Here is a 26,497-nt window from a genome sequence, read left to right on the forward strand (position 1 = left end):
TCCTGAGGGCACAGGGAGAGGGGCGGGTTCTGCTGGGGGACTGTGACACCGCTGCCACCCGGCCGAGAAGCGCTGGAACCATTCTGCGGGAAAGCGGGAGGGAAGGGGAGGGAAGGCAAGGGGGGGAAAGAGAGAGAAATATAAATAACAAGCAGAAGCTGGCGGCTCAGCAGCCGAGCCGGGGCCGCCCCATGGATCCCCGCCCTCAGCGCTGTCCCCAGCAGCGAGGTCAGCGCAGAGAGCGCGGCCAAACCGTGCCCGGGGCTCAAGGATGGAGCTGGACAGGAGCGGGCAGGCTGCAATCCCCTGTGCTGCATCCCAGAGGGAGCTTCCAGCCCCTCCTGTGCCAACACCTCCCGTGCCACGGCGCCCCGGCCACGGCTCCTCGCCTCTGCAGACCTGTTCAACCTGTTCAATAAGGGACAAACCCGCAGGACAAGCGCCCTTTGTGAGTGAAGGCCGAGCCGCAGTCGGTGACAGCAGAGAGAGGCCCTGCGGTGACCGGACAGCGCTGTCCCGGCTCACGGGCTCGCTCCAGCGCCGCTCCTCCCGTGCTCGGGGTCCCGGCGCCACCGCGCCGTGAGCGCTCGGCGTGTCCCGTGTGCAGCGACCCGCGGAGCGGCGACGGAAACACCTGGCGCTTTTCACTATAAATACACCAGCGTAAGCTCGGGGAGCCTCGGTTCTGCTTTTTCTTGCCACGACACCTCTGCAGTTGCCTTGAAAACATCTGTTTTCTGTGGAGTTAAAAGAAACATCCACCCCCACCACCATCTGCCAGGCTCCTGGGCTCCGCAACTTGGACTTTAAATCAACTGAGCGGAGGTTGAGGCACAGAAATGACAACTTCATACCAATATCCTCAGAGATGACAATAAATAAATATTTTTAAAAGCTGCAGAACTGCTCTCAAAGCTAGGAGCCCTTGGATGAGCAGCAGCAGAGGCTGCAGCTTGCCACGAAGAGGGTGGGTTTGGGTGCTGCTGATGGAGGACTGAAAGGCAGTCCATTCCCCAAGGTGATGTTGGCCATGTAAAAAGCATTTCCTCTCTCTACAGCCTCCTGAGACTGCTACAGTAACCACTCCTTTGCATTAGTCAAGCACCATTAGGTTCAAGTGAAACTCGAAGGATGCTGTTAAACCGCATATGCATAAGTAAAGGTTTAATGAGCTTCCTATTACTCCAGTGAAGTTCAAAATTTGCAAAATGAATTTCTAAACTTCAAGGAGAGGTGCCCACCAGAGCCCACAGTACCAGCTGAAGCAGAGCTACAGCAGCAGCTGATGCAGGCAGAGCCAAAGGCTGGGGCCACCCTGCCCTGTTCAATGGCCCTGCTCAGTTTAAATGTCACCGTTGTTCACGGTCACTTTTAATAACCAGCCAGGGAACTAAGCTTCGGTAAACAGTAATTCTCAAATATTTTCCATGAGTTAAAACTCAGCTCAGCTGGCTTTTTTATTTTTTTCCAAACTAGTCCTATGTGCTGAGCACTCTACAACTAAAAAAATCTCATGGCAAAATAGAGTCTTACCTTGTAATTACAGGAAAATTTTCAAGGGGTAAACCCCAACAACCCCAAACCCTTTCAGTTCTGTTTTTATGGCTATTACAGCTAAACCCAGGAAAAGACACAAACACCTGGGCTCTGCAGGGACTCAGAAGCAGCTGCTGCAGAGCAGCTGGTCCTGCTGAGGGAGTCTGAAACCTGCTTTGCCGGAGCTGGGGATGGAAGCAGGGCAGGGGAGCACAGGGCCCAGCTCAGGGCAGCGTCTGTGGCAGCTCCTGTCCACGTCTGTGCAGGCAGAGTCACGGGCACAGCAGCCTGGCTGGAGAGGCTCTGCTCATCCTGAGCCTGCCCAGCAGCTGTTTGCAATGGCCTCTTGCCTCCAGACCACACCAGGGTCCTCCTAACCCCAAACCAGTCTGGCTTTCTGTTTCATTTCTCACAAATCAAATTACTGGTCCTGCAACTCTGAACATTCCTAGGTATATACGCAAAAAACCCCCCAAAAACCAACAAAAAATCCCCTACCACAACAACACCACCAAAAAAAACCCAAACCAAGCCACAATGAGATTTTGCTTGAATTTTGGTAAGTGGAAGCCCCACAGAGACACCTTTTCAGAGCATGCCTTCAGCTGTCACTACCCAGCCTTGAAGGTTCGTGTTTTGATGAATTCATGGAGCAGCTCTCACAGAACTCCTCTGGAAGGCAGGGAAAGGTGACACTGCCTTTCTCCTGGGCCAGCAACAACCAGAAATGCTTTGGAAATGATGCTAAGCTATGGCAGGAGGAAAAGATGAAGTATTTCATATGCTTTTAACTAAGTCAGCTCAAACACGTGCCAGTGTTCTAGCAAGGTGAGCAAGGGCAGATAGTGCACAGACCTACACCATCAAACCCTTGCCAGTGCACAAAAGGCAGCAGGCAAAGTCCCTTAAGGCTCCTCGAAACATTAATTGCTAAACATTAACTTTATAGTGCAAGCATAGACATTTTCTTTAACCAGCAGGTCCACTGCCAAGGCCAAACATCAGACACGATTTGCATTCATTGAGCATTAGCAGAAAAAAAATGTCTTCACAAGAAGTAACTTTGCACCAATCTGAGCAAGGAAGGTGTAAATAAACCCCAACTTATGGTGTGCCTTTTAAAAACAGAGATGTTAGCAAGTATCCCAAACAAGCTGTTCTCCTTTCCTATCTTCCCAGAAGAAAGCTGCAGCACTTGGCTACCTCTGAAGAAACAGGGAGCAGAAAGCTTTAGTATCATCTGCGCCACCAGAGACGTGACAAGGTGATCCCATCCTCCTGCTTCAGTGTTACTGCATCATTACACAAGACATCCTAGCAACAGATCCTCTCAGAGAGAACTCAGTAGCAAAAGGACAAGGCAACAGCTGCCTCCCTGACCTTGGTTTTGCCTGTTCAGTTAATCACAGCTGCATTTATACACCAAATACAGCCTGCCTCTGACCCTTCCTGAGCAACTACGCCCTCTGCTCTAGGGCTTGGTTTGTCAAAGCAGTCCTTGAAAAGCTTCAAAAGATCTTGCACAGGGCAGGAAGGAAAGTCGTTGCTCAGTTCCATGTGGGACTGACTGCACCAGCACATGTCCCTGTCCTGCCATGGACCACCCCAAACAGCCACCCCAGACAAAGCCAGTGGGTGCAGAGAAAAGCTGAGCCCCATACTGCAGTACGAGTCCCCATCACAGAGCTTTTGAGAGGGAAAAGAGGTGAATTTTCTTTCAACTTACATACCTATTTCTAGGATGAGAATTTCAGGGGAAAGCAGCTTGGGTTTGCTTTTTTTTAAAAAGCGTCTGCTATATCTCTTAACCTAATTCCTTTCCAGCTACAGACACTAATTTCTTCCCCATCTCTTAACTAGCAAGAGCTCCAGAACATCTGCTAGGAAAGTCAGGGAAAAGAATGAAAAGAGCCTGAAATAGGGAAATTTCCATTCCTATATCCACTTCACTGTCTTCTTGTGGTGTGTCCTGCAGTAGGCACAAAACAGAGGTGGTAAGAAAGCAGCCATAAAGTACAGTGGCAGCCATGCCAGCCTGACTCTCACAGCCTCCCCCTCACACTGCCCACCCACACCCACCACAGCCCCTCATACACAACTCAAGAGCACAGCACATTCACCTAGAAGCACTATTATTATAAGTTACAGTAATTTACCCCTTCTCTCAGCTCATGATCAATTTTCCCCAGATGTTCTCTCACAGCTGCAGGTTTTGATCACAGCCTGTCTCTGCCCTGCCAATCTGTTTTAGTACCTGCCCCAACAGCCTCTCTGCCCACTGAAATGTCTCATCTCACCTTCTGCTGTACCACAAAGCAGCAAACCTTTACTGAGGGGCTCCTGCAGTGCCAGGGCTGGCTATAGCCTTGCCATTTCCTTTCTCTAATCAGAAATCTCCTGTGAAATACACCCAGGAACACAGTAGTGAGGTGTCATTGTAACTCAGAGATTTTATCCCAACTTCTTGTCAATGCTGTGTGGTGCTGGCTCACAGGTGACACGGCCAAAGATGGTCTGTTCTGTTAAAAACCCACATCAGCGTTTCCCCTTGAGCCATAAAACCGCCCCTGGAGCAATATCCATTCCCATCCCCTCCCCACCCCTTGGGGCTCCCACAACACTCAAGGGCCCCAGGGACACCCCCACCCCCAGGCACAGCACTCCAGGTGTCAGGGGCAGGCACGGGGACAGGGCTCTGCTCACACGGCCTCTCCTGGGGGAGCAGGGCAGCAGCAGGACACAGCCCAGACAGACCCTGCTCTGCAAATGGCGTGCCATGAACACACCTGCCAAAGGTTGGAACTCTTGCCCTGGGCTCGCTCTCTTCACCATCGTGTAAGAGCAAAGGATAAAAATACATCATTTTGACCACCTTTCCTAACCCAGAAAATGGTATTTTCATCTGCTATCCCCCCTGTCTGAAAATACACATCACATCAACATCTGGGCATGTTTCCCTTGGGACACCCATTCCTCCCATTTTTTCATCCTACACTCACTTTCGCATAATGCAAATAAACGTGACCCAAAAAGAGTCCCTGCAATAAACCATTATTTTCTCCAGGACTTCCCTGCACATGCTGGTGAGGTGCTGACAATACCTCGTGCCAGGGTCAGCAGTACTGCTCCAACTACCAAACCCACTGGAAAGAAAGCAAACATCACAGCATCAGCTGATCCTGCATTCACCCTGCAACGCAGCACCTCACATCTGCAAGCTGATCATAAATTTTCTTCTATTAGCAACCAGCCTTCACACAAGCTTTTTTTAGATAAAACAACATGAATATGCCACACAAGGATTTAAGATACAACAAGCTGCTTGGCTCTTTTATGTGAGAATAGAAAATAACATTTAAAGTTCTGCTACAGAAAGTCAACTGAGATCAGTCTCTCCCACCAGTACAGTCTGTTCCAGGCAGATAAGAAACAAGTGTTAGGAAAAGCCCAAAGCAGAAACAGTCTGAGCAGAAGTAGAAAAGAAACCTCAGAAGTAAACACCAAAGAGAAATGGGAACCAAAAAGTTTCTCAAGGTGCTGGAGTTTTAATCAGTGTTAAAAAACAAACCACAAAAGAGAAAACCCCAAACCTGGCTGTCATCCCCAAGGGACCTGGCTTCCTTGAACTTTTTTCTCAATGGCCAAATTCAACAAAAGTCTTTCCTTATTTCCCTTATTTACTATTTCATTTCTTTTCAGGAAGCCCTTTGCTTTGCATAGCAAATCAGCTGTGTTATTAACACTATGCTCGTCAACAAAGTCCAAGTGTCCTATAAAGTACATTAATGGAAGTCAGCAAAATCTGACGCCACCACAGAGATTTTTATTTTTCTGTAATTAGTCCTCTTAATTAAAATATTAATTCCATGGTGAGTAAGGCCAGGATCAACATCACCTTCTAACATATTATTAAATCAGTTTTGCTGAGAAGGAATCATATTAATAATTTTTTACATTGGTGGAGTAACTGTTCTACTACAGGTGTACACCAGTAGTTCAACAGTAACATGATGTTTCTCAAAGCACCATTTACATTAATAACATTCTTTCTCAGCAGCATATTTACAATACAATATTGCTCTCTTCATTTAATTTACAAAAACCTTCGTGAACAGCAAGGATTAGTTCTGCAGATCCTCTCATCACCTGTCTGCAGCAATATGATTCAGATTCCCTGGAGTCACCTACTACCAGCTCCACACTCCCTGCCTGGCCAGATTTCCCAACTGCCCTGAACTGGCAGCTTCTTGCCCCCTTGTCCCCTCCCCTCCCCATTTCCTGCATGTGGATGTTCCCACGGCTCCCACATGAGCAGCACAGTTACAACAAAGATTCCACCAAAGCAATTTCTTTACCAAGAAAGAGACATACAAAGATTTCCTGGGTTTTTTACTAGGGAGTCTTGCCTTTTATCAAAACTACAGTCAAATTCCTTAAAGGGCTTCTTACTCCAAGTCCAAAAGCTGTGCAGGCTGGAGGGCATTCCTGGAGTCCTTGGGCACTTCCACACCAATGCCAGAAGTGACACTCTCACTTTTGGCACTGTGGCTGCATGGAAACACAGAGAACTCTGCTCCACGTGTTCCTTCCACTAAGGAATGGTGAGGCTGCAGAAAGGCAATGCCTGTGACCAACACCATGGCTTGGGCTCCACCTCACTTACTCTCCTGTTCCCCTCTTCTTTAGGATTTTCTAGGGTGGCTGCCCAGCTGTATGAAAGGCCCAGCCCCAGCATTATAAAAGAACAAGAAAAGCCAATCCCCAAAGTGTGTCTTTGCACACTTAAGAGAAACTCCAGCTCTGTCAGTGTGCCTCTGTGGCTGCTGCCAGCCCTTCCACACATCCCACTTGTAGTCTTTTCTCCTTGGGGCCTGCAGCCTTCCCAGGCATCACTAAGATGCATCAGTGGTCATGGGCAGCCACCACAAAGACATTCAGCTTGACCACGAATACTGTATTGGCAGCAATACTCCTTCACTCCCCAGAAGATCATCCACCTCACTGGTCTCACAATTTCCTATGTCTCCACGTGCACTCAAGGACAAAAAAATTACACAGTTTGTTCTGTTGGAGGTTTTTTTTGTAAAGGCTTCAGTTTTTTGCTGCCCATCAGCACTGTCTCAGCATATTGCACAATGTTTTCTTTATTATAAAAAAGTCTGTATCAGGCAGGCAGAAAAAATTTTTCTCAGGAGGCTAATGTGTACTATTGTCTGTAATTAGAGGTAAGTGGTTGCTTGTGTGGCCATCAGGAAGTGGGTCCTGGTGAAAAAAAAACAAGGTGTTATTAATGGCTTGACCAGAAAGAGCATCTCCACCCTCCCTCCTCAAAAACACACACTTCTTTATTCTTGCACATTTCTTGGATGGCTTCTACCTGGCCTCTCATAGAACTATTATACAAATTTGGTTGCCTTCTTTCCTCTCTCCTTGCTCACATAACCTTGCCAGCTGGCAAACTTCAACCTAATTTGAGAGAAAGGCAGAGGTCTCAAAGGCTATCTAGAGACTGAGATGGGAAAAATAAAAGTAATATAACATCAAGTAGTTGCTAGAAAAGCAATTCTCTTATTGCCTAATGAAGGGAAAGGTGAAGGCTCAGCTCTTTCACACTGCTTGGCAGTAGCCTGAGCAATAAGGAGCACCACGGAACCCCTGCAGCACACAGTGCCTCCTCTGCAGTGTGCAAGCCAAGCAAAAGGGTATGTGACATCAAAACCAGGACAAGAAGACCAACCAGGCCTGGGAAACATGTAATTTTTTGAGCAATATTAAAATAAAAAGAATATAGTAAAGACAATGAAGGGAATGTAGGACATGTAAGAGACTCAGCTGCATTAATTCCGTTTGTTAGAAAATCTGCTTATTTAAATTTTAGGTTTTCAAACTATTTTTAAAAGTTGTCGAATCTCTGCTAATATGCATGTCAGGGGAAGGGCTTATTGCAAATATCTTAAATTCTCCTGGGACTAAATCCCAAAGTTGTCCTTATCATCCACCCTCAGCTGCACCACTTAGAGGAAGTTTTCCTTACCGATGTGGATCTGTAAGAGCCCAGTCTGAAACGGCAAAAAATAATTTCTGCTACAAATCTTCCAAAGCCATGTAAAATTCCTGCAATGTCAAACAAGATTTAAATTATCACCAGTAGTACAAATGTATTATTTATGGAAGCACTGCAACAAAGCTATGCACCATACTTAGACAGGACACAGTGCAGTAAACACATACATTAAACACTGAGAAATTAACTTTAAGAATGGAAGTATCAAGGGCAGGTCAGGAAGATTCCAAAATTCTGAAATGCATCAAGAAAGCAAAGCTACCAAGTAAATGTAATTCCCTCTGACAGCTTTCATGGGTGAGAATACATTGTGTGGGACAGAAACACCTACTTTGAAAAGCAGCTCTTAGACTGAAGCCTCTTTACTGAGCTCTCTCCCAATGAGAGCAAAGGAAAGAAATAACTTGTAATCCAGATACCTATCATGTCTTGACCAGTAAGTGAATTGTACCTTTTCAACTCAGTTTATTTTCTTTGATGAAGAAATCCAGCAGTACATTCACAAGGAAAATCTTCTCAATTACTTCAGATGGAAATTTTATCTCAACTTTTGTCACTGATTTAATTACTGGATCCCAGTCATAGGAAATACACAGAATATCAGTATGTGTGTGTGTGTGCACATATACACACATAAATATCTATATATCTATAGACAGATACAGCCTTGCACTTCCAGAAGTAAATGAACTTTGCTATAGTTACCAAAAAGGAAACCACAGGCCCTCAGAACACCAGAAATGCCATACTGGGACACCAAAACTGAGTAGCTTTCATGGCACATTTCAATGCACACAAATGAGAACTTTGTCTTAAACCTGTTAAAAGGACTCCCTATCAAAACAAAAAAAGGTGATAGAACTTAAAAAGGAAGGCACTGGTAATCACCTGTAGTTGAAAAAATTCCACCAATAATGCCACAGAGCCTCACTAGGAACTGCCAAAAAGGCATGTGTTCTTCTGTCACCGTCACCATCAGTGAACTGATGTCGTATTTCATGAATATTCCTGACACCCCATGGCTGCCAGCTGCATGGTTAATTACTCTTTCCTGAAAGAAAAGACAGAAACACTTGTTAGTTGCACTTGTTATTAGTCACAAGAAAATCAGTCTTACAAGGTGGGATGACAAAGAGTTATTTAATCAGAGTTAGCAATGAACAGAAAACTGGGGAGTATCAAGGTCACTTTGACCAGTACCTTCAAAAAGTCAAACATTGTGAAGTAAAAATTGACTTTGCTGGTCACTGGCTTGCTGTGCTGCCTATCAATATTCACTATTGTGCTTTGGTATTATTCTCTCACGACTTGCTCACATAGTCCTTTAAACAGCACTTTTATAGCTGGATTGGTGTTGGTACCTTTGAGGATAATGCCACAGTCTTGGCCTAGCCTGTGAACTCAGGGGAGTGCCCTGGTGTAATACTTGTCACAGCTCTTCCTACTTTATCAGCCACCATGAGCCACTTAACCCAGCACGAGACCTTAATGAGATTGACACTGTTGAACAGCCTTAGCAATGGCAGAATCCCCAGAGGATTTATATAAATCATAGAATACCAGCTTGGAAGGCACCTCGAGGAACACCTGGTCCAACCTTTCCTGGCAAAAGCCTCTTTTCAAACTTTCTGTCAGTTACATCATATCAGACAACAGTCACACAGCAAGAAACATGCCTCAGTTAATAAACAAACACCCCAAACTCACTATGGCTACCCAGCACCTCTGTCTTAATCTGAGAAATTTCTAGTTGCTTTTCATTTGCCAAATTCTCAAACCAGAACACACCAAAGAGGAGAGTGTGGCTGCTATAAATACCTACTTTTAAAAAAAGGTTTCAGGAGAGAACACTTCTCAACACAAGCTTCTTTCAAAGGTTTGCTGTAATTTTGTTGTTAGTGAAAGGTGTTGATAAATGCACTGCCAGGTAAGTCTGGCTGAAAATATCTAAGGACAGCAGAAAAGAACATAATGAACTGAAGACAAACTCAGCCATGCCTAAGCTAGTAAGAATCAAGAAGACAATATAAGCAGGACTGAACAGAAAAGCAATGTATCATAGCTCCATTTCTCTGTATATTTAACAGCTGTGCTCAAAAAGCATGCAGAATATGGTACAAAATAAAAAGCAGAATATCACTTTGGAAAATGGAGGTTAAGCAACTTCTTCAGGTAGCTAACATTTTCAAAAACCATACTGCTTTTTATGCTACCATGCCAAAATTAAAAGGATGTCAAAATAATCTATCAGTAATGATAGCAGGTCCCAAAAACTTTGCAATGGTTACATAAAACAAACCAGTAGAAAATGCTTTCCATATTTCAAAGCATGACAACTGTCAGCATTTGGAGATGGATGATCAGTCATACTAAAAAGGAAGAGAAGACTCAAGGTAATTAAACAGAACCTTGCCACTGGTATAGGACAACACTCTACTTTTGTTTGCTTTTCCTCTGTTATTTTCCTAAGCCTTACTGGTCTTTTGAGGTCAAATGGTGGGAAAAGAATATGAAGTTAAATAGAACACACAAAACTCCACCCTTAAAAGAAATAGACTTCTTTTTCTGCAAACCATTTTGATCTGCTTCCAGCTTCTACTGCTGTAGAAGATTTACACCTTTTGATTGCTAAAATCTGCTAAAAATTACCAACCTTGCATCAGTGAAGCCTTGCTAGAATTAAATCTTTTTAACATAAATAACCACAGTACCTCAGCCATCAAGAATAGTGAAGAAGGTTCAGGCCACACCTCTCAAACTCTGCCTCCCCATGGGGCCAACATCAATGATTAAATCTCACTGCATTCAAGTTTGAGCCATCAAACTGTCTGACCAGCTTTTTCCACGCCTGCATATGTGCCTACTCTTTCAAAACAAATGCACTAAGGTGTTCAGTGAATAGTTGCTCTTAGCAACCTTTCCCAGCCCATCTAATAAGAGTATTTGGCTCCCTAAGATTAAACACAAAAAAGCCTTGGAGGCAACAGTGTTGCCTACTGAGGCAGCAAGAGCAAACAAGTACATAATGGACACTTTATCTCCATTATCCACAGGCTCTTCTCCCAAGCAACCTGTGGTGGTTGTAGCAATTTTTATAAAAATACATCCCCACCAAGAAACTGAACAGCTAACTCACTTAGACTGGACAGGCTGAGTTAGAAAGAACCACTGTTACACAGGAAGAAAGAAAAACTGAATACAAGATGAAAAAAAAAATGAACAAGAATAAGATAAACTGTTGACTGACATACAGAAGTTTAAAGAATGTCTTAGTTGCTGCAGATTGTGCAGAGAAAACACAAAGCAGATTGCTAAAACAGCATGAGGTGGAAGCACACTGCATTATCAAATTCCTTTTCATTCTCTCTTTAGTCCAGAATTTTGGAGCAAACCTTTCCCTTCAGTGGCCTGCATGTCTGAAGCCTCATACCAAGACATCACTTCTACCCCAGTTCCCCCACCTCAGTATTCTTCAGAAGCACAACATGGAATTGTGAGGAAATAAAAAATTCTTATCCCTTGGAGAACATCAGAAGCTGTAATACAGTGAACTGGCATCCTACTAATACCCACATTTTCTTTCAACCCAAGGCTTTCTTCTCTTCACCTCTCACTTTAGCTGTCATTTTTAATTAAACTTTTCACAAAGAATTTTTTTTTTTTGGCTTTTGAATAAAAGATGGAAACAGAGTTCAGTGTCTGAAAATAAGACATGTAGCTAGTACACCCAAACCTTTTTTCCTGGTCTTTAAATTAGCACTTTATGATATATACTATGCTGTATCAACTACCCTTGTTATGGATTCAGAATTAAAAGCCTCTCAAAACCCAGAAGTGGAAGTTCTCTAGGCTCGAGAGTAATTAAATTTGGTGGTTCAACAAATATTAAACAAGGCAGCTGAGACACTTACTGTGAGATCAGTTTTTCACACAAACTACCTGTTTCCATTTCTTACACTCCACAACCAAGTTCAGGATATTCAAGAGAGCTGCAACTTTGCTTCCCACACAGATAAAAAGCTAAAGGTGAATTAAATATTTGTAAAGCTACACAGATGGTTACTGACCTAAAATTTGGAGGATTTCACCACCACCACTATTAGTATCCAGTGAGGTGGAAATTACTGTCTATCATTAATTTTAATATCAGTCTCCAGATCTACAGATGCAGAACATTAAGAGAAGACGTTTGCATGCATCACCAAGCATATATATATATATATATATATATATATATATATACACACACACATATATTTCTTTTACCATCACTGCTGTGTGATTTAGAGAAAAATCTCATGTACAAGAATGTTCTACAAAGAAACTTTTCATGATAGAGTATTTTTTAAAATTATGGTACAATTTTCACATTTGAACTTTTGTTATGAACAATCACTTTCAGATTTTTTGTCTCCGTGGTTCTTTTCTTTCTTCTACTTACCCTTTCTGTCACTGAAAATTGATGAGTTTCTGCTGAAATTTTGTATGTATGGAGTTTGGTTGGCACAACTGTGATGAAATATTGGAACATCTGATTGTCTAGAAGAAAAAAAAAATCTTACTGTTGAATCAGGAACAGAGTCAAAGATCATCTGAGATATTCAGAAATAAATCAAAGAAATAATAAATCAGCTAAGCCATTTGCACAAGGGACATTCTTCAAGGAATGCCAGCACTGCCAAAACTACTTCAGCACCATCTGCACAAAGTTAGTTTCCATGGAAAAGACCCATATGTCCCATTTATACTCAGAAATTTACATTTTCCCATGTAATGAAATGACAAACTAAGGTCAGGTCCTCAAACCTTCAAATGAAACACACAGGTAGTGTTTTCCAGGGCTCTAGAACAAGTTTCACATTGTCACATGTTTCATGATATACACAAATCTCAGAGTGGTCTGAATTGTCTGAATTTTGGCCATTGAATTGTATCTACAGTGCTGGAAGCCCTTCTAAACTGGTTACAGATTTTCTCTCAATTGCACTTCTAGCCATCCTGTAGTAGTCTCACAAAACACACTGTGGAAGGGACAAACCAAATACAGGAGTAGAATCCAACACTCTTGGTGCTATTTTTCAAACCAAATCAGGCTTATTTTTCCCTATTATGACAACAAGCAGATCTGTGATTCTCCACTGTAACATACTGCTGCAATATGGTCAGACAAAGTGAACTTCAACATAACAAACCTGGAAGAAACTGCAAACTGCCTTCAAGGAAACAGCACAGAACAGCAATGCAGATATTAGAAAGAAATGCCCATTTAAGATGTCATGTAGATAACTGAAGAGGGCATTGCTCACTACCAAACTTAGCCTGACATGCTGCTTGTCAATCACAACATTTATGAAAAATGGTAATACTTTCAATGTAACTATTGGGAAACTATTGACTATTGACTATTGTAACTATTGAAACTATTGAGATTTTTTTTTTTTAACACGTAACACTTACGATCTGATGCAATTTTTTCTGTTCCATCCAATGGATTAATAATTCCTGGAATGAGCTCTCCAAATGACAAATGATCTATTCTGTGGGAGAAGTTATAGGCTGAAAGACAATATAGAGAAATGAAGCATTTTTAAATTATGAGATTCTGTACTGAGAGAAAAAGATGCAACCATTTCTGACACTGAAATATTCTAATTAATGCATTTACCAAACACCACTGTACACCACTGTGGCTCTAGGCACACTTCAAAGAAAGCTCAGGTCCAAAATGTTTAACAAAAAAAGTTAATTTTTTCTAGAACTATAACAGAACCAATGGTGGAGCTGAACAGACTTATAATTTTATAACAGAGAATTTCTAGTTAGCCAAATACTTATATTATTCTACAGTTCATGTTCTTGTAAGCAATTGCATTAAAAAGACTAAAATTTAGTAACTCAAATGTACAGAGGAAGCATAAGGCAGCTGCCAAGTTACTACACTGCCTATTTTGCAGGTACTTAAGATGTATAAAATTATTCAAGTTGTGTTAACATAAATTCATGAGTAGACATTTGGAGGCTTAACCAACTGTTTAATCAAGTTAATTTTTTCACAGTAAGTCACCTTTGCCTCGCAATAAGTAAGACAGCAACACATTTAATATCTAGACTCATAATCCAAAAAATTAGGTTGCTAAGGAAAAACGTCAGAAATTTTTAACCTTCTAAAAAGGTCTTTGAGGAAAGAGATAGTTTGGACTGAAATACAGGAATTTTATATGGTATCTATGTTACAGCAAAGTACATCTGAGATTCCAATATTATTATTATAGAAACAACCTAAAGATAATCCTTACAGTGTTAAATGTGTGAAAGCAAATTGTTACAGAGTCAGATCACTGCAAAGAATATTCTTCCCTTTTTTTTTTTCAATGCAATGCAATTGCACAGCTAGAACATCTTTAAAACAGCAACCTAACATGAACCAGGAGACAGCAGTCTGACTGAAATGAATCACATTGGAATGGAGATGACAGAAGGAACTTACACTCATGGCTTACAAGGGCTGCCAAGTGTGCATGGCCTCGAGGGTGTGGTATTGCCCTGAAGAAAGCAACAAATGTTTTATGAATCCACACAGGACTATGTAGAAAAATCACCTTTCCTCCTCTATTTCAACAAATACTTTATAAAACATGTACATATCCTCAAACGTATAACGTAACATATAATGTTTAAATATATGTAACATATATATGTTTTAAAAACTGATATCTATTATGTATATCTACATAAAACCCAAATATGACATTTTTATTACTGTCAAATACAGACAGACTGAACAGTAAGGTCAGGAATCTTCAACTGAAAAACTCTCTTACACAAAACTAGTGCCCTGCATTTTTAGAAATATCAAAAACTCTCCAAGTCACTATGCTTTTGGAAGAGTCCTACTACATGAAAAGCTGCAGAATTGCTCAAGTGACTAACCAAAGTTTGACCATATTTGTTCCATGAGTAAGCAAGTTAACTGCACTCTGTATTTGCTCTCTGACAAAGCAATTTTCAAGCAATTTTTCGTCCTATAAAACACTAAAATTCATAATGACTACATTACAAGAAACAATACAATGCACTGCACAGTTTTGGTAATTTATGAAAAAATTAACTGTGCAAGAATAGCTATTACATGGAAAACAAATCAAGCATGAGTACAGGAAAGGCAATAAACCCCAGTCATTAACTGAAGCATAAAAGCACACACACATATACATACATGCACTATATAGAATGTAGAAGTCAAGGGATTTTTTTTTTTCAGGAATTGAACAGAACATACTTGCCCACAGTTATGTGAAAGTTCCCTGCCACTTTATTGACATAGAGATGACCATGAATTCTGCATGCATCTGGAGACTGTAATGAATTATCTTCCCTGTTTAAATAAAAAAAACACCTTGAAAGTATCTGAGAATATTAACTGTTCAGCAGAAATAACAGCAGTACAGTTAGACCTCGTTTTCCTAGCATAAAGATACAGCATAATCATCTACCTATCCTTATTGTACTTTTCTGGAATTATAGCAGAGATGGTGGGAGGGAGGGAAACTAATAAAGGTCAGTTTGATGAAACCAACAGCTTTCATTCATAGTTGTATTCAGAGATCTGGCCTACAAGACTTGGCTTATGATATCTGAACACACAGAGAACACTAGACCATAAGTATATCTGCACCAGGGATTTTTATTTTCCCACTTCTACCAAAAATGGCTCAGTGGGAAAATTTTAATGCTACCCTGAACAGAACCAAATACATTTTGGTCACACTAACAACACTGTCACAAGAAGAGCTTTCAACCTTTATTTTTTACAAAAACTTCCACACCTCATTCACGTTGTGATGTCCACAAAAAAATCTATTTCCAAAATCCACTCCTTAGAGGGAGATGAAAAACAAATTTTTTTCAACACATCTCAAGCATAAATACCATTTCAAATACTGCACTAACAAGCAACACAAAGGCACAGAAGGACTTAATTAATCTGAAGACATCAAGAAAACGAGAAAAAATATTTTTGAGCCATCTTTAGGCTTGCCTTAGGAAGAAAAAAAATCTGTTTGATCCTCAGACAGTGAGATTACAACACAGGAAGTGTGTATGGCAGTTTTGGTGTTTGTTTTGTTTTACTCAGTTGTTTTTTTTTTTTCTTGTGCCGTTTCTAAATGGAGAGAATTTCAGCTTTCATGTAGAAAGTGTTTTTCCCTTGGGGGAAGAAAATTAAACATCGTCTAGATTCAGCAGACCAAACATACTATGCACTAATCTCTTAACACTTCCAAGTAGCTGGAATTAAGTGAAAACAGTAAGGTTTGTCCTCACAATCTTAACAGTGCTATCTTAGACACAGGAATTTACTAACAAAACACATTTGTATTCAAAGGTCAATTATTTTAAAATTATGAAGCATTACAACACAGGTAATAGCAGCATTGCTTTTAAAAGCTGCTGGACAGAAAAACAGTTTTTAAAAAAGACTCCTGTTTAGGATTGCTCTGACACTACTAATTCCCATTAAGAAGGAGGCATCAAACCACATGGAATAAAAAGGTGTGTGCATATGTTTATTCGAGTCTGTAAATGTATGTGTAAGCACACACACAAAACCTGGAAACCTTCTCCAGTTTATAAACCCCAGAGATCTTCATAACCCAACAGCTCTCCAAATCAAGTATAAAGTACATTATTTTAAAATTCATTAAAAAGCAGTGAGATCTTTTCTTACAACCTTGTCTTCTGGGGGTAAGGTGGAATCATAACCACAATAAAATATTCATTCATAGGGTTGGAAGAAAGGGGAATAGTGACACAAAATCCCAGTTTTTCTTACCGTGGTGGCAGTGCTGTAGAAGCACTTTTAAATGCACTTTTGAATATCACATCTTGAAGAGAGTGTTCTTCCTGCAGCCTACTCTGAATTATTTGCAGCATCCTAAAGATTAGAGATAAGTGTGAATGCATGCAACAGTAAAACAAAACCTAGTTTCACAATTCATTATGGGCTTCAATTGCAGGCTACAAAACAGCAACTTAGCAAAGTTGATGACAGTAATAAAGCACTATATAAACTTTGGAAATTTTATTTTTTAGAGAATTTAAAGCTCAGGTGTTCACAGCAGTGTGTTATCTAAATACCCAAACTAGCCAGACCCCCAAATAAACTTCAGTACTATTACAAGACTATCAGCATATGGGCACACACAACACCAAGACAGTAATTAATTTGTTTTTGCAAGAATGTGCCAATTTGTTACAATGGCTCAGCTCTGACATTTAGATATCTATTTTACACATTTGATTTCATGATTTTAACTCGTGCTACCAAACATTCATTCGGAAAGAGAAGCTGAGTGAGTCCACACATCTTGCCTTGCAACTGCAAGACCCCATTGAAGAGGTAAGTCCAAAGCAAATTTTCTTTTTCCATAACAGATATATTAAACAATGAGGAAAGCAAGGTAACTTAGTATCTTTTTGCAGGATTGCATTCTTAAATTACAAGCAGGAGCTGGTAGCCTTAAGACATAGTTGTGTCATGTAGCTCTGGTGTACTTCAAAGTCACTTCCAGTACAAATAATACAAACCATAAACATGCCTCACAGTGCTTTACCTTTGAAATTCTTTTTGTTGTGGGGTGAGCTCAAATGGTACCTGAAACAAAAATAACACATCTAATAAAACATACAGAAAGCATCTCTTCCATGAAATCCAGACGAGAATTGGGGTGTGGGTACAGAGTTATAATCAGCTTCACACTTGGTACCACATAATAGTTTATGAAAGACTTTGCAGTTTAAATTATACATTTTGCGCTCAAATATAAAAATTTCTATCCCTTCCCACCCAGAATTGCAAAGGAGCAATCTTTGAAAGACAAGCAGGTACAGATTGCTTATTTCTAGGCTCATCCCACATGAAGCACTAAAGACAATCTACCAGACCTGCTATACTTCATCAGCATTAAGGGATCACTAGTAACATCTGTTCACCAAGTTCAAACCTAAATATTTCTTAACATAAATGTACTCAGTAAATTCAATTGCAATTAATGCTCAAAAGTACCCAGAAGCTATAGCAAAAGAGGTCAACTACAGAATGTTTCTCTAAGAGATTAGTGGAGAAAAAAAAGAAGCAAGCAAACCAAGCCCAGTAGTGCTTTGCACCAAGAGGAATTCAATTTTTAAATAAAAAGGTAAGAATCAACTTACTGGTTCATAGATTAACCCATCTGCAGAGGCAACCATTGTTTCTGCTAAATCCAGAACATCAGCCCCCACATCTATTTTAAACACAGAGAAATATTAAGTCGCACAGATGACCAAGGACAAGCAAAAAAAAAAAAATCAAGTTGAAATGAAGTTTCACAGTACAGTGATAAACTTCAGTATATGTTATTGTTCCTTCAACCTATTTAACCTTCAACATGATGGACACCGACCAAAAATTCTTCAGATTTGCAGTATTTTCTCATTGATCTAACACCTACAGAGAAGTAGTATGAACCACACATACACGCTTTCTAGTATCTGCTATGCATAAATATTTTCTCCTGTTTTCCAAGCACTGAATAGATATCAAGACAAGCCAAAACAGAGGATAAAAGTTTATTTGCAAAAAACCGAACCAACCAACCAACAAAAACAACAACAAAAAACCCACTGATGTACTATACAATTAATGCAAGGTTTAAGCTAACCAAAAAAAGTGAATCCTGAAAAATTTCTTGCATTCCTGGTAGAAATAGTATTCTCTCTTCTTTCAGTCCAGGACAGGCAAGACTGAACACAATAAAGGTTCCTTACCTAAATGATGTCCAAATAATACTAAGTATTGCCTTTAATAAGGAAGGCATCCCTCTTATGTTCACAAGCAGGACAAAATTATGTGATGGTTTCAGCACTGTTAAATAGTTGACCAGCTTAATACATCCCAAGTTCATAAATAAACAGAAATGGTTATAAATTCCTGCTGCTGAGCTGTGTCTCACCAGGAGCTTTTAAATTACTTTGGCTAATGAGAGACTGAACAACAGATCCCGTTCCTGCTGACAGACAAGACAAGGTTCTGCAAGATGTGAATGAGATGGCTCAGATATTCTTTACATTTCTTACTAACTCCTTCAATGAGTCATATGCCATCGAGATCACTACATGCCATTAATATCAAAAGAAATGACACTGGTAAAATATTCTGAACAATATCCAACTATATTATGAGCAATACAGTTGCTCTCTGAAGAGGCTTTAAAGTATTTAAACTCTTTCATTGATGGAATACTTACATTGACACCTCATGGCAACTGTAATATCAATATTGATCCTTAATTTACTGGAAAGAAAAAAAGGCAAAAATCCATTCAGTAACTGAGTACAAGTATCAAGAAAAAAAATCTCAGACTACTTGCAGAAATACAGTTAAGTACCAAAATTTATACAAATAAATATAAAGCTGTTTAAAATTTGGGTAAAGTAACATGGACTTTTAGAGCATGCTAAAGCACTTGTAACTTAAGAGATAACCTCCATCACACCAAAAGTCTGATTGCGTGGCATTCCCCAATATTCTGTGCATTTCCTATTGGTTTTCATGTTCGTTTCACAAAAGTCATTTGAACTATAAGGAATAAACCCCCTCACTACTGTCACAGTGTTCTGTTCTCAAGGAGCTTCCTCTGGGACTTAGCTGACCACAAGCAAATCACATAAGCAAGGGATTCAACATTGGCTCAACTTGGGGTCAGACAGGATCAGTAGAGAGGAGAAAAGCAGTTAAAATTATACCAGTCTCCATTGGTTCAAATTATCAAGAACCACAGGCTGAGTGATTAGCCCACAATCAAACTGGTAGTAGGACATTCTCCAAATCCCATAACAGTCTCTTAACTGATAGACTACCCTTCCTGTGTGATAGCTTCACTTGGGATATAACCTACTTTAGCAAAGACCTAAATGTGAAAACCCAGCTGCCTGAATAGATTTACTATCATTTGAGCTTTTGATGCATCTCCTTTAAATTTTTCCCTTTTTTTTTCATTACAGAAACCTTCATTATTTCTGATGTACAAGACATCCAATTAATACATGTATCTTTAGCTTGTTACCACAGCAACTACCCGAACAGCTGTTAAAGTTATTTCAGTTCAGGTTGTGGGTGCCTGGCAATGGGCCGGTGCCAAACCACAACACAGACACATGACATTTAAAGGTGTTCAGGGCACAAAATCTGCATTAACCTCAGAGGGACTCATAGGTGCCTGAGCAGCTCTGGAAGAAAGGCAAACACAGTCCTGACAGCCACAACCATCAGCAAACAAATCTTCGGTGGGGCTGTGTCTGGAGACAAAATCAGTGGTAACCTCTAATAATGCAGTCAAAGTTCTGAGTGCTCCAGGTTCACCTCCAGCAGTACCAAGTACAATGGCAACATACTAACTGTGTGAACTAGAGAAAGCCTCCAGCCAAAGTGGGGGATTTACCTACCTGATGCTGAATTATATCTTACAATGTTCTCTGAATTGTTAGCAAATAATTCCTAAGGCAGCTCCTTCAATAACAAACCTATACTATTTTGATTTCTTCATTGCAGAAATCTCAATTTTTTTTCTTCATAGAGTACATAGAAGAAAAATTCCCCAAACAATCAACAGATGAAAAATCAAATCTCTGTAGTATTTAATTTGTAATTTCAATTATAAATTGCTTTCAAGTCACATGAACATTTTAAATCTATTCTTTCCTGAAATGCAGGCAAGTAACATTTTAAAAATAATTCTAATGAATAATGTTACCTAGTAAAATCCTTGTCTACTTCATATTCATATTTCATCCATGTGTCCTGGTACACCATGAACTCCATAATAGTCAGGAAAGCTATTGTTGTAAATGCTATCAGAGAAACTGGTCAGAGGAAAAAAAAAAAAGTAGAAATTCAGACTGTGAGAAATATTATTCAGAAACATAAGCAGAACAAAATTCTAACAATTCCAGAAGCTGAGCATTACCAGTACAACAGTGGTATCTTTAATTTATAAATCCAAAAGCTGCTCTTAGAGAGCTATTTTCATACTAATAGTATTTGTTTTTAGATAAGATTGGAAAAGAATAAGTCCTAGCTTTGCATCAAGAAAGTACTTTTCAAGTACAGTCAAATACTGGAATGATTATGAGGTTGTGAAACCCCTTACGAAAAATTTAAGAACAGAATAGATCTTCCTCCACATATAAAATGCATGCAAATCACTGTCAGGGATGGGCTAGGAAAACTCAATCCTAACTTCCAACATGAAAGAAGGAGACGAAGTGCACCTTGGAATCCCTTCAAGTCTCCACTTGTCTACAAGTTAACTTTTTATAATGATTTTTTTAATATCAAGTTTTAGACTCAAGAAGCTAGAAGATAACAGAAATAAGTGTATAGCTGCATAGTCATGACTCCCATCCCAATATTTCAAACAAGTCTCCCTCTGGCAACAAGCAACAGGCAGCAATCCATTCTTCACCAATAAGTGAAGAACTTGAAATTATTTTTAGGATGAAAATTAATTGGTGTATTTTAGTGGTACACGTGCTTCACTTATCTCCAAGGCAACTTTGCATCACACTTGCAAAGTTGTACAATGCAAGGGGAAGATCAGCCTGCTGCACAGTCAGAAATGCAGAAACAGATGCACAGAAGCACCTCCTATGCCCCTCTTATTATATCATGGCTTTTATAAGCTTGAAAACACTTCAGTTGTGGAGCACAGTTGCAATTTGTACAGTTTTTTGGCACCGTAGGTTTTTCATTTACGTTCTGTGGACTATCTCTATGGAATCTGTGAAGGGCAACTTGAGACAAAACAAGCTCATTGTTGATAGGCTTCAACTCACTACACAGGGGTCCACAAACCAGAAGGGGGAACAGAGAATAAAGGCATTGTCCCTGGGGATCAGGAGAGAAGCTACTGACTGTTGTATCCATCAGTAACGTTTCCAGTTCTAGCTTTCAGCTGACACTGTGTAACAATCACACATATGAAACCTTTCATGTCGACTGCACTAATCAGTTAATTATTCTGGCTCTCAATTTCCTTCTGGCACCAGTAGGCCAGGCTCACCCTGGATATGCAACAATAGGAAAGCTGGAGCCATATCAGCCATGCAGAGCCACACAAACACAATTAGAGCCACAGCTGCTTTCTGGATAATTCTGAGCAAACAAATGTATGTGTGCATCTGAACAGGAAGATAAAGGCTTGCAGAATTTGCTTTCCTGAAGGGTCCCCCAGCCCTAAAGCTGGAGTCTCAGCCTGCCTGAGAGACCAGTACTTCTTTTGCAATGGGTTTGAAGGCTGTGAAAATCTGAGAAGAGTGTCGTGGAATGTTTTAGATCCCTATCACATCAGAAAGTAAGCCTGACACTTTAATCCTGAACGAAACACAAATACTATATTCAGATTTAATAACAGCACAGAAAAAGACAATCCTGTATTGTCATTTAAAAGGTTACTGGGATAGAACCAAAGAATGTTAAAGTAACTTCTGATGCTGGGAAATCCTTAAGGCACCATTCACCAAAACAAAGGTCTCATGAAGGATGGTGCTATACTACAAAAAAGGATTCTTTAAGCATTTGGTGGTTTTCTGCAAATTACAACATAGAAACAACACACTTATTTCCTCAGGGACTGGGACAAACATGAACAAAGAATTATTTAAACACTTTTTAGAGATTGTTTTATATACAATAATCCTTTAATTATTAACAGAGCACTTGAGGAAACAGCAAAGTAATTTAGAACCTTCTGATATTTACTTCTACACTATAAGTAGCATAACAACTTCAAAGGCTTATCAGTAGGTTCTAATTGCTTCTGAAGTTTTTACTCAACTGAGTTTCAGGCATAATCACACATGAGAGATATTTGTCCTCCACTTCTAAGTGCTAGCAGTTCCCTATCTAGAAAAAAATTCCAACAGTCCAAGAGATGAAGTCACTATTTTCAGATCAGGCTACCTCTAACTCAGCTCAACTTAAAGACACAAATTTATGATGATACATAAAGAAAGGTCTTTTTATACAGCTCCAGTTTTTTCAGAGAAGCTCAAGTGATAATAAGGATAGTACAAGCACATGTTCTGGATTAAAATGTTTAGTTCTTCAAAGGGTTTTCTTTACTCTGAAAATCAAGTACACATTCAAGAGAAAAGCTTTAGAAAACTGCTCTTAAGCCTTATGCTCAACTTATCTGTCTCTGGAGAATATTTTTTTACTTTTGCAAAAACAGAGTGTTGAATTCCACCATCATTTCAGGTCATGCCCACTCAGTCTCACTCAGAAACCTGACACCAAGAAAAGAGCTTGGTGAGACAACGAATGAGAAAGTTTTATTACAGCTTAGGCACAGTGCACTTCCAGTTGTGACTGGTTAGATGTTTTTATCTTTAACCTTTGCACTGGGTTGAGTGTCACCAGCTTTATACAAAAATCTGCCTTCAGATGAGTGATGGATGCATCTGTTTGGATAACATACTATGTCTTTACTTGAAGGGGATGAGCTCAGTCACTCCACCAAAGAATTCAAGAAACTCATTTTGGCTAGTTCCATGTGAACAGAGATGCCTGTTTTCCCCATGCTGAAGCTTCTATCAATATCAGCATCTCACCTGTGCCTCCACTGGCTGAAGTCTCCACATAGCTCTCAGGAACCTTTGGAAAGGCATCCAACTCTTTCATCAAATTCAAGGTCTTCTTCCGATTCAGTCGCCTCATCTTCAGCAGACTCCTCCACCTCCTCCTTCATATATTCCCTCTGATTTGAGAATAAATCGTTGTCATTAAAAACCACAAGCAATAGTGCTCAAACTGACTGGTTTTAACATAAAGCAATAATAAGGCCATACAAATCCCAGAAATATGCTTTCCAGAAACACACACTACACAACTGGATGGTCACTCTTGCGTCAAGAAAACTGCTAAGATTGGCCTGGACACTGCTGCTTACAATCCAGCCACAGCCAGCACATTCACCATTTAATTATGATTAATTTCTTTCTCAATTAAGTTCTTATTGGTAGTGAATATATCACTTTTTAAATTGAAAAAAAAAAATCCAAGTCAGTCCTGAAGTAAATTTGCTAAACAGACCTGACAGTGCATGGAAGTCACTGACTTAGGAGAAAATATCTAATATAAACTGCACAAACTTCAGAGCACATCAGACTGCTCTGGCCTCCTACATTCAGCCAGTGTGGCCACAAACTATATCTTAAAGGAGAAAAAAAGGTGCATTTCGCATTTTACAGGTGTAATGACCTGTAAATGTAAAATGACCATTTTTTTCCTCTATAAAAATACCTCTCAAAGCAAGTTAGGCATCAAATACTAACTCCAACCCTCAGAATCATTTCTGTACATGACACAACCTCTGCTTGGAGTCATGTTAAGCAGTGGGATGAGAAAAGCAGCTTGCCCTGGAAATACTGTCTTAAAGCATTTCCAAATCATGCAAATATGCTCACAGCCTGGTCCTGCCAATACACTGCAAGTTTTAACAAGTTGACACTGTTGTTTCTCTTCTGGGGAACTGCTGAACTTCACCCTGAATTTCTGAAGCTATGAAAACCATCATGCATTTACTGTATTCTAAGAATGTGTCATCTTATTGTTCCCTATTTAAACACTCTAAGGTGGGCAAGCTAACCTACACTGCCAACACGTGAGCCAGCTCTCATCATCATCTTGTAGAAAAATCTGTGAACTCATCTACCCTGTTTCAAGAGAATATCAAGTCTCTGCCATGTCCTAGTGAAATTACTCAAGATCTATCCCCTGCTCTGCTCCCTCCTGGTTCTGAGCAGGCTCTGTACCATGCAATAACAAAGCAATAGGCTCTACTGGAAATTAAAGTTCACACAAAAAACATCATCTGTGCCTGCAACTTTCTCATTACATGAATTGACTTCAGACACAGATTCTGCATTTGGCCAGGCTGCAGAGATCAACAAAATCACACCCTGTGTGTCACGCAGGATTGAAAGAAACCCCAGAGTGGGCAGAGAAGATAAGTGCTGGAACAGGCTTTGGGTTATACAGCATAAAAAAAAAAAAATAATCAGGAAGCAAGGTTCTGTCCTCACTACGCCACGTACCTGTTTTAAAGAATTAACTCAGAATAGCTCAAGGACAAGTTGTGAAACTTCAGCACACAGACATGGCAAAGCAGCTGCTTGGACACAACTGAAGCCATAACATTCGCTATCACAGAGGAAACACCAGCAAGGCTTGCCTGTTATCCTACACATACAGCAATGGAGCCAACACAGCATCCTTTCGTTTTCCACATTATCTTCCCTGCTATCGGATGTGTAAGAGCACACCGGAAAGAGGGACAAGATAAACACAGGGAATTTGAGAGGACTTTACTAAAAAACTTCCTAAATCACCCTGCATCAGTAAGCATATGGATTATTGGAATCCAGCTAGAAATATGCAATCTGTTCATCGGTTTCTTTAATCCCATACAGACAGACCCACTTTCAGCTACAAACCCCGCATGGAGACCTGATCCCGTTTCCTATCGCTGCCCATCTCCACACGCGAACTGCAGACACACCAACAAATTTAGAGTCCTTTGCTATGAAAGTAAGGTAACATGAATCCAAGGGCCAATTAGGAAACTATTATTATTATTGTTATTATTATTATACACGATACGTAAGGGACAAAGGACAGCACAACTACTATTCCATACAGAGGCCCGCTGGAAGCCACGGCACCTCGGGCCCAGCTGAGGGGCTGGGGCAGTTTTCCCTCCCTCAGACAACTCGCCGCTCCCGGCGCTTCCCGACACCGTCCCACGGGCGCGGAGCGGCCCCACGGCGGAACCCCTGCCGGGGCTGGGCCCCACGGCGGCACCCCCCGCCCAGGGAGGCCGCGGCCGCCAGCTCGGAGCCCACACACCTGTGCGGGCCGCGGGCGCTCCCCGCCGCCGCCACGCATCGTGCAGCCGCGGGACGGGACGGGACAGGCCGCGCCCCCGCCGTCCCGTGGCCCTCCCGTACCTCTCGCTTCTGCCGCCGCTGCCCAGCGCCGCGGGCGAGGCCAGACGGAGGAGACGAGCCGCAAGGCGCTGGCCGGCGGCCGCCCCGCTGAGCATGGCAGCGCCGGCCGGGGCGGGCTCGCTCCGCCGCCGACACCCGGCGGGAGCCGCGGGCCGACGGGAGCGGCGGGGCGCCCCGCCCGCCCCTGCGCGCATGCGCACAGCGCGCCGGGCATGCGCCGGCCGCCGCGGGCCGCGACGGGGCGAGCGGCGGCGGAGGGGCTCGGCGGGGCCGTGCCTCGCCCGGCAATGTGCCTCGCCCGGCAATGTGCCTCGCCCGGCAATGTGCCTCGCCCGGCAATGTGCCTCGCCCGGCAATGTGCCTCGCCCGGCAGGGCTGTCGGACCCTGCCGGGAAGCGGGGCCGGGAGCAGCCGCCGGCTGAGCCTCCGGAGCAGCAGGCAATGCGGCTCCACGCCGCTCACCCCGCTCCCTGCGCAGCCGGTCCCTCAGGCGTGGCAGTGCCACCCCCGCCGTGACTGAAGTGCTGCTCCGGAGAAGCTGTGGCCCTGCGAGGTGTTTAGTGATCTTCTAAAGCGGTGGATGTCAAATGCCTTCCAAAGCAAACTGATTGAGGTCTGTCACGCGGCTTGCAGTGTTAGTACTCGTTTGGACGCTATGGACACAGAAGCAGGCAGCGTTTGAAAAGAGGCAGCATCTTGGATCAACTGTGAAAGAAAAGGCTTTAAGACAGTGGCCTCTAATAGAGGGAAGGAAGGATTTTAAGCTCCCAATCCAGTCTTCAGACTTGGAAGTAAAAAATGTAAGAGGGCTCCTGCATACCCAAAATCTCACTCCTTTTCCCGTGCTAGTGGAAT

General features: G+C 41.5%; 1 protein-coding gene across 1 annotated transcript; it reads right to left on the minus strand.

Moving 5' to 3' along the window:
- Positions 1–5,912: 5,912 nt before the first annotated feature.
- ERGIC2 (ERGIC and golgi 2) lies at positions 5,913–25,814 on the minus strand. Its single transcript, XM_066318644.1, has 14 exons — positions 25,643–25,814; positions 23,246–23,391; positions 20,389–20,497; positions 18,883–18,929; positions 17,810–17,880; positions 17,212–17,252; positions 16,431–16,532; positions 14,880–14,975; positions 14,088–14,143; positions 13,058–13,156; positions 12,042–12,139; positions 8,489–8,651; positions 7,571–7,650; positions 5,913–6,798 (listed from the first exon to the last, which is right to left on the minus strand). The coding sequence occupies exons 2-14, from the start codon at positions 23,349–23,351 to the stop codon at positions 6,733–6,735; spliced, it is 1,134 nt and encodes a 377-aa protein (XP_066174741.1). The 5' UTR covers positions 23,352–23,391; positions 25,643–25,814; the 3' UTR covers positions 5,913–6,732.
- Between the last annotated feature and the right edge of the window lie 683 nt (positions 25,815–26,497).

The sequence above is a fragment of the Sylvia atricapilla genome, chromosome 5, assembly GCF_009819655.1.
Source record: "Sylvia atricapilla isolate bSylAtr1 chromosome 5, bSylAtr1.pri, whole genome shotgun sequence".
Lineage (NCBI taxonomy): Eukaryota > Metazoa > Chordata > Aves > Passeriformes > Sylviidae > Sylvia > Sylvia atricapilla.

What these genes read in the sequence shown, in the direction of transcription:
- ERGIC2 (XM_066318644.1), bottom strand. Translation starts at nt 23,351, where the DNA reads ATGAGGCGACTGAATCGGAAGAAGACCTTGAATTTGATGAAAGAGTTG. An exon ending in GTAGACAAGGATTTTACTAG is followed by an intron (nt 18,930 to 20,388) that starts GTAACATTATTC and finishes TTTTCTTTCCAG; the next exon opens with TAAATTAAGGATCAATATTG. An exon ending in AGTTGCCATGAGGTGTCAAT is followed by an intron (nt 17,881 to 18,882) that starts GTAAGTATTCCA and finishes TGTTTAAAATAG; the next exon opens with ATGTGGGGGCTGATGTTCTG.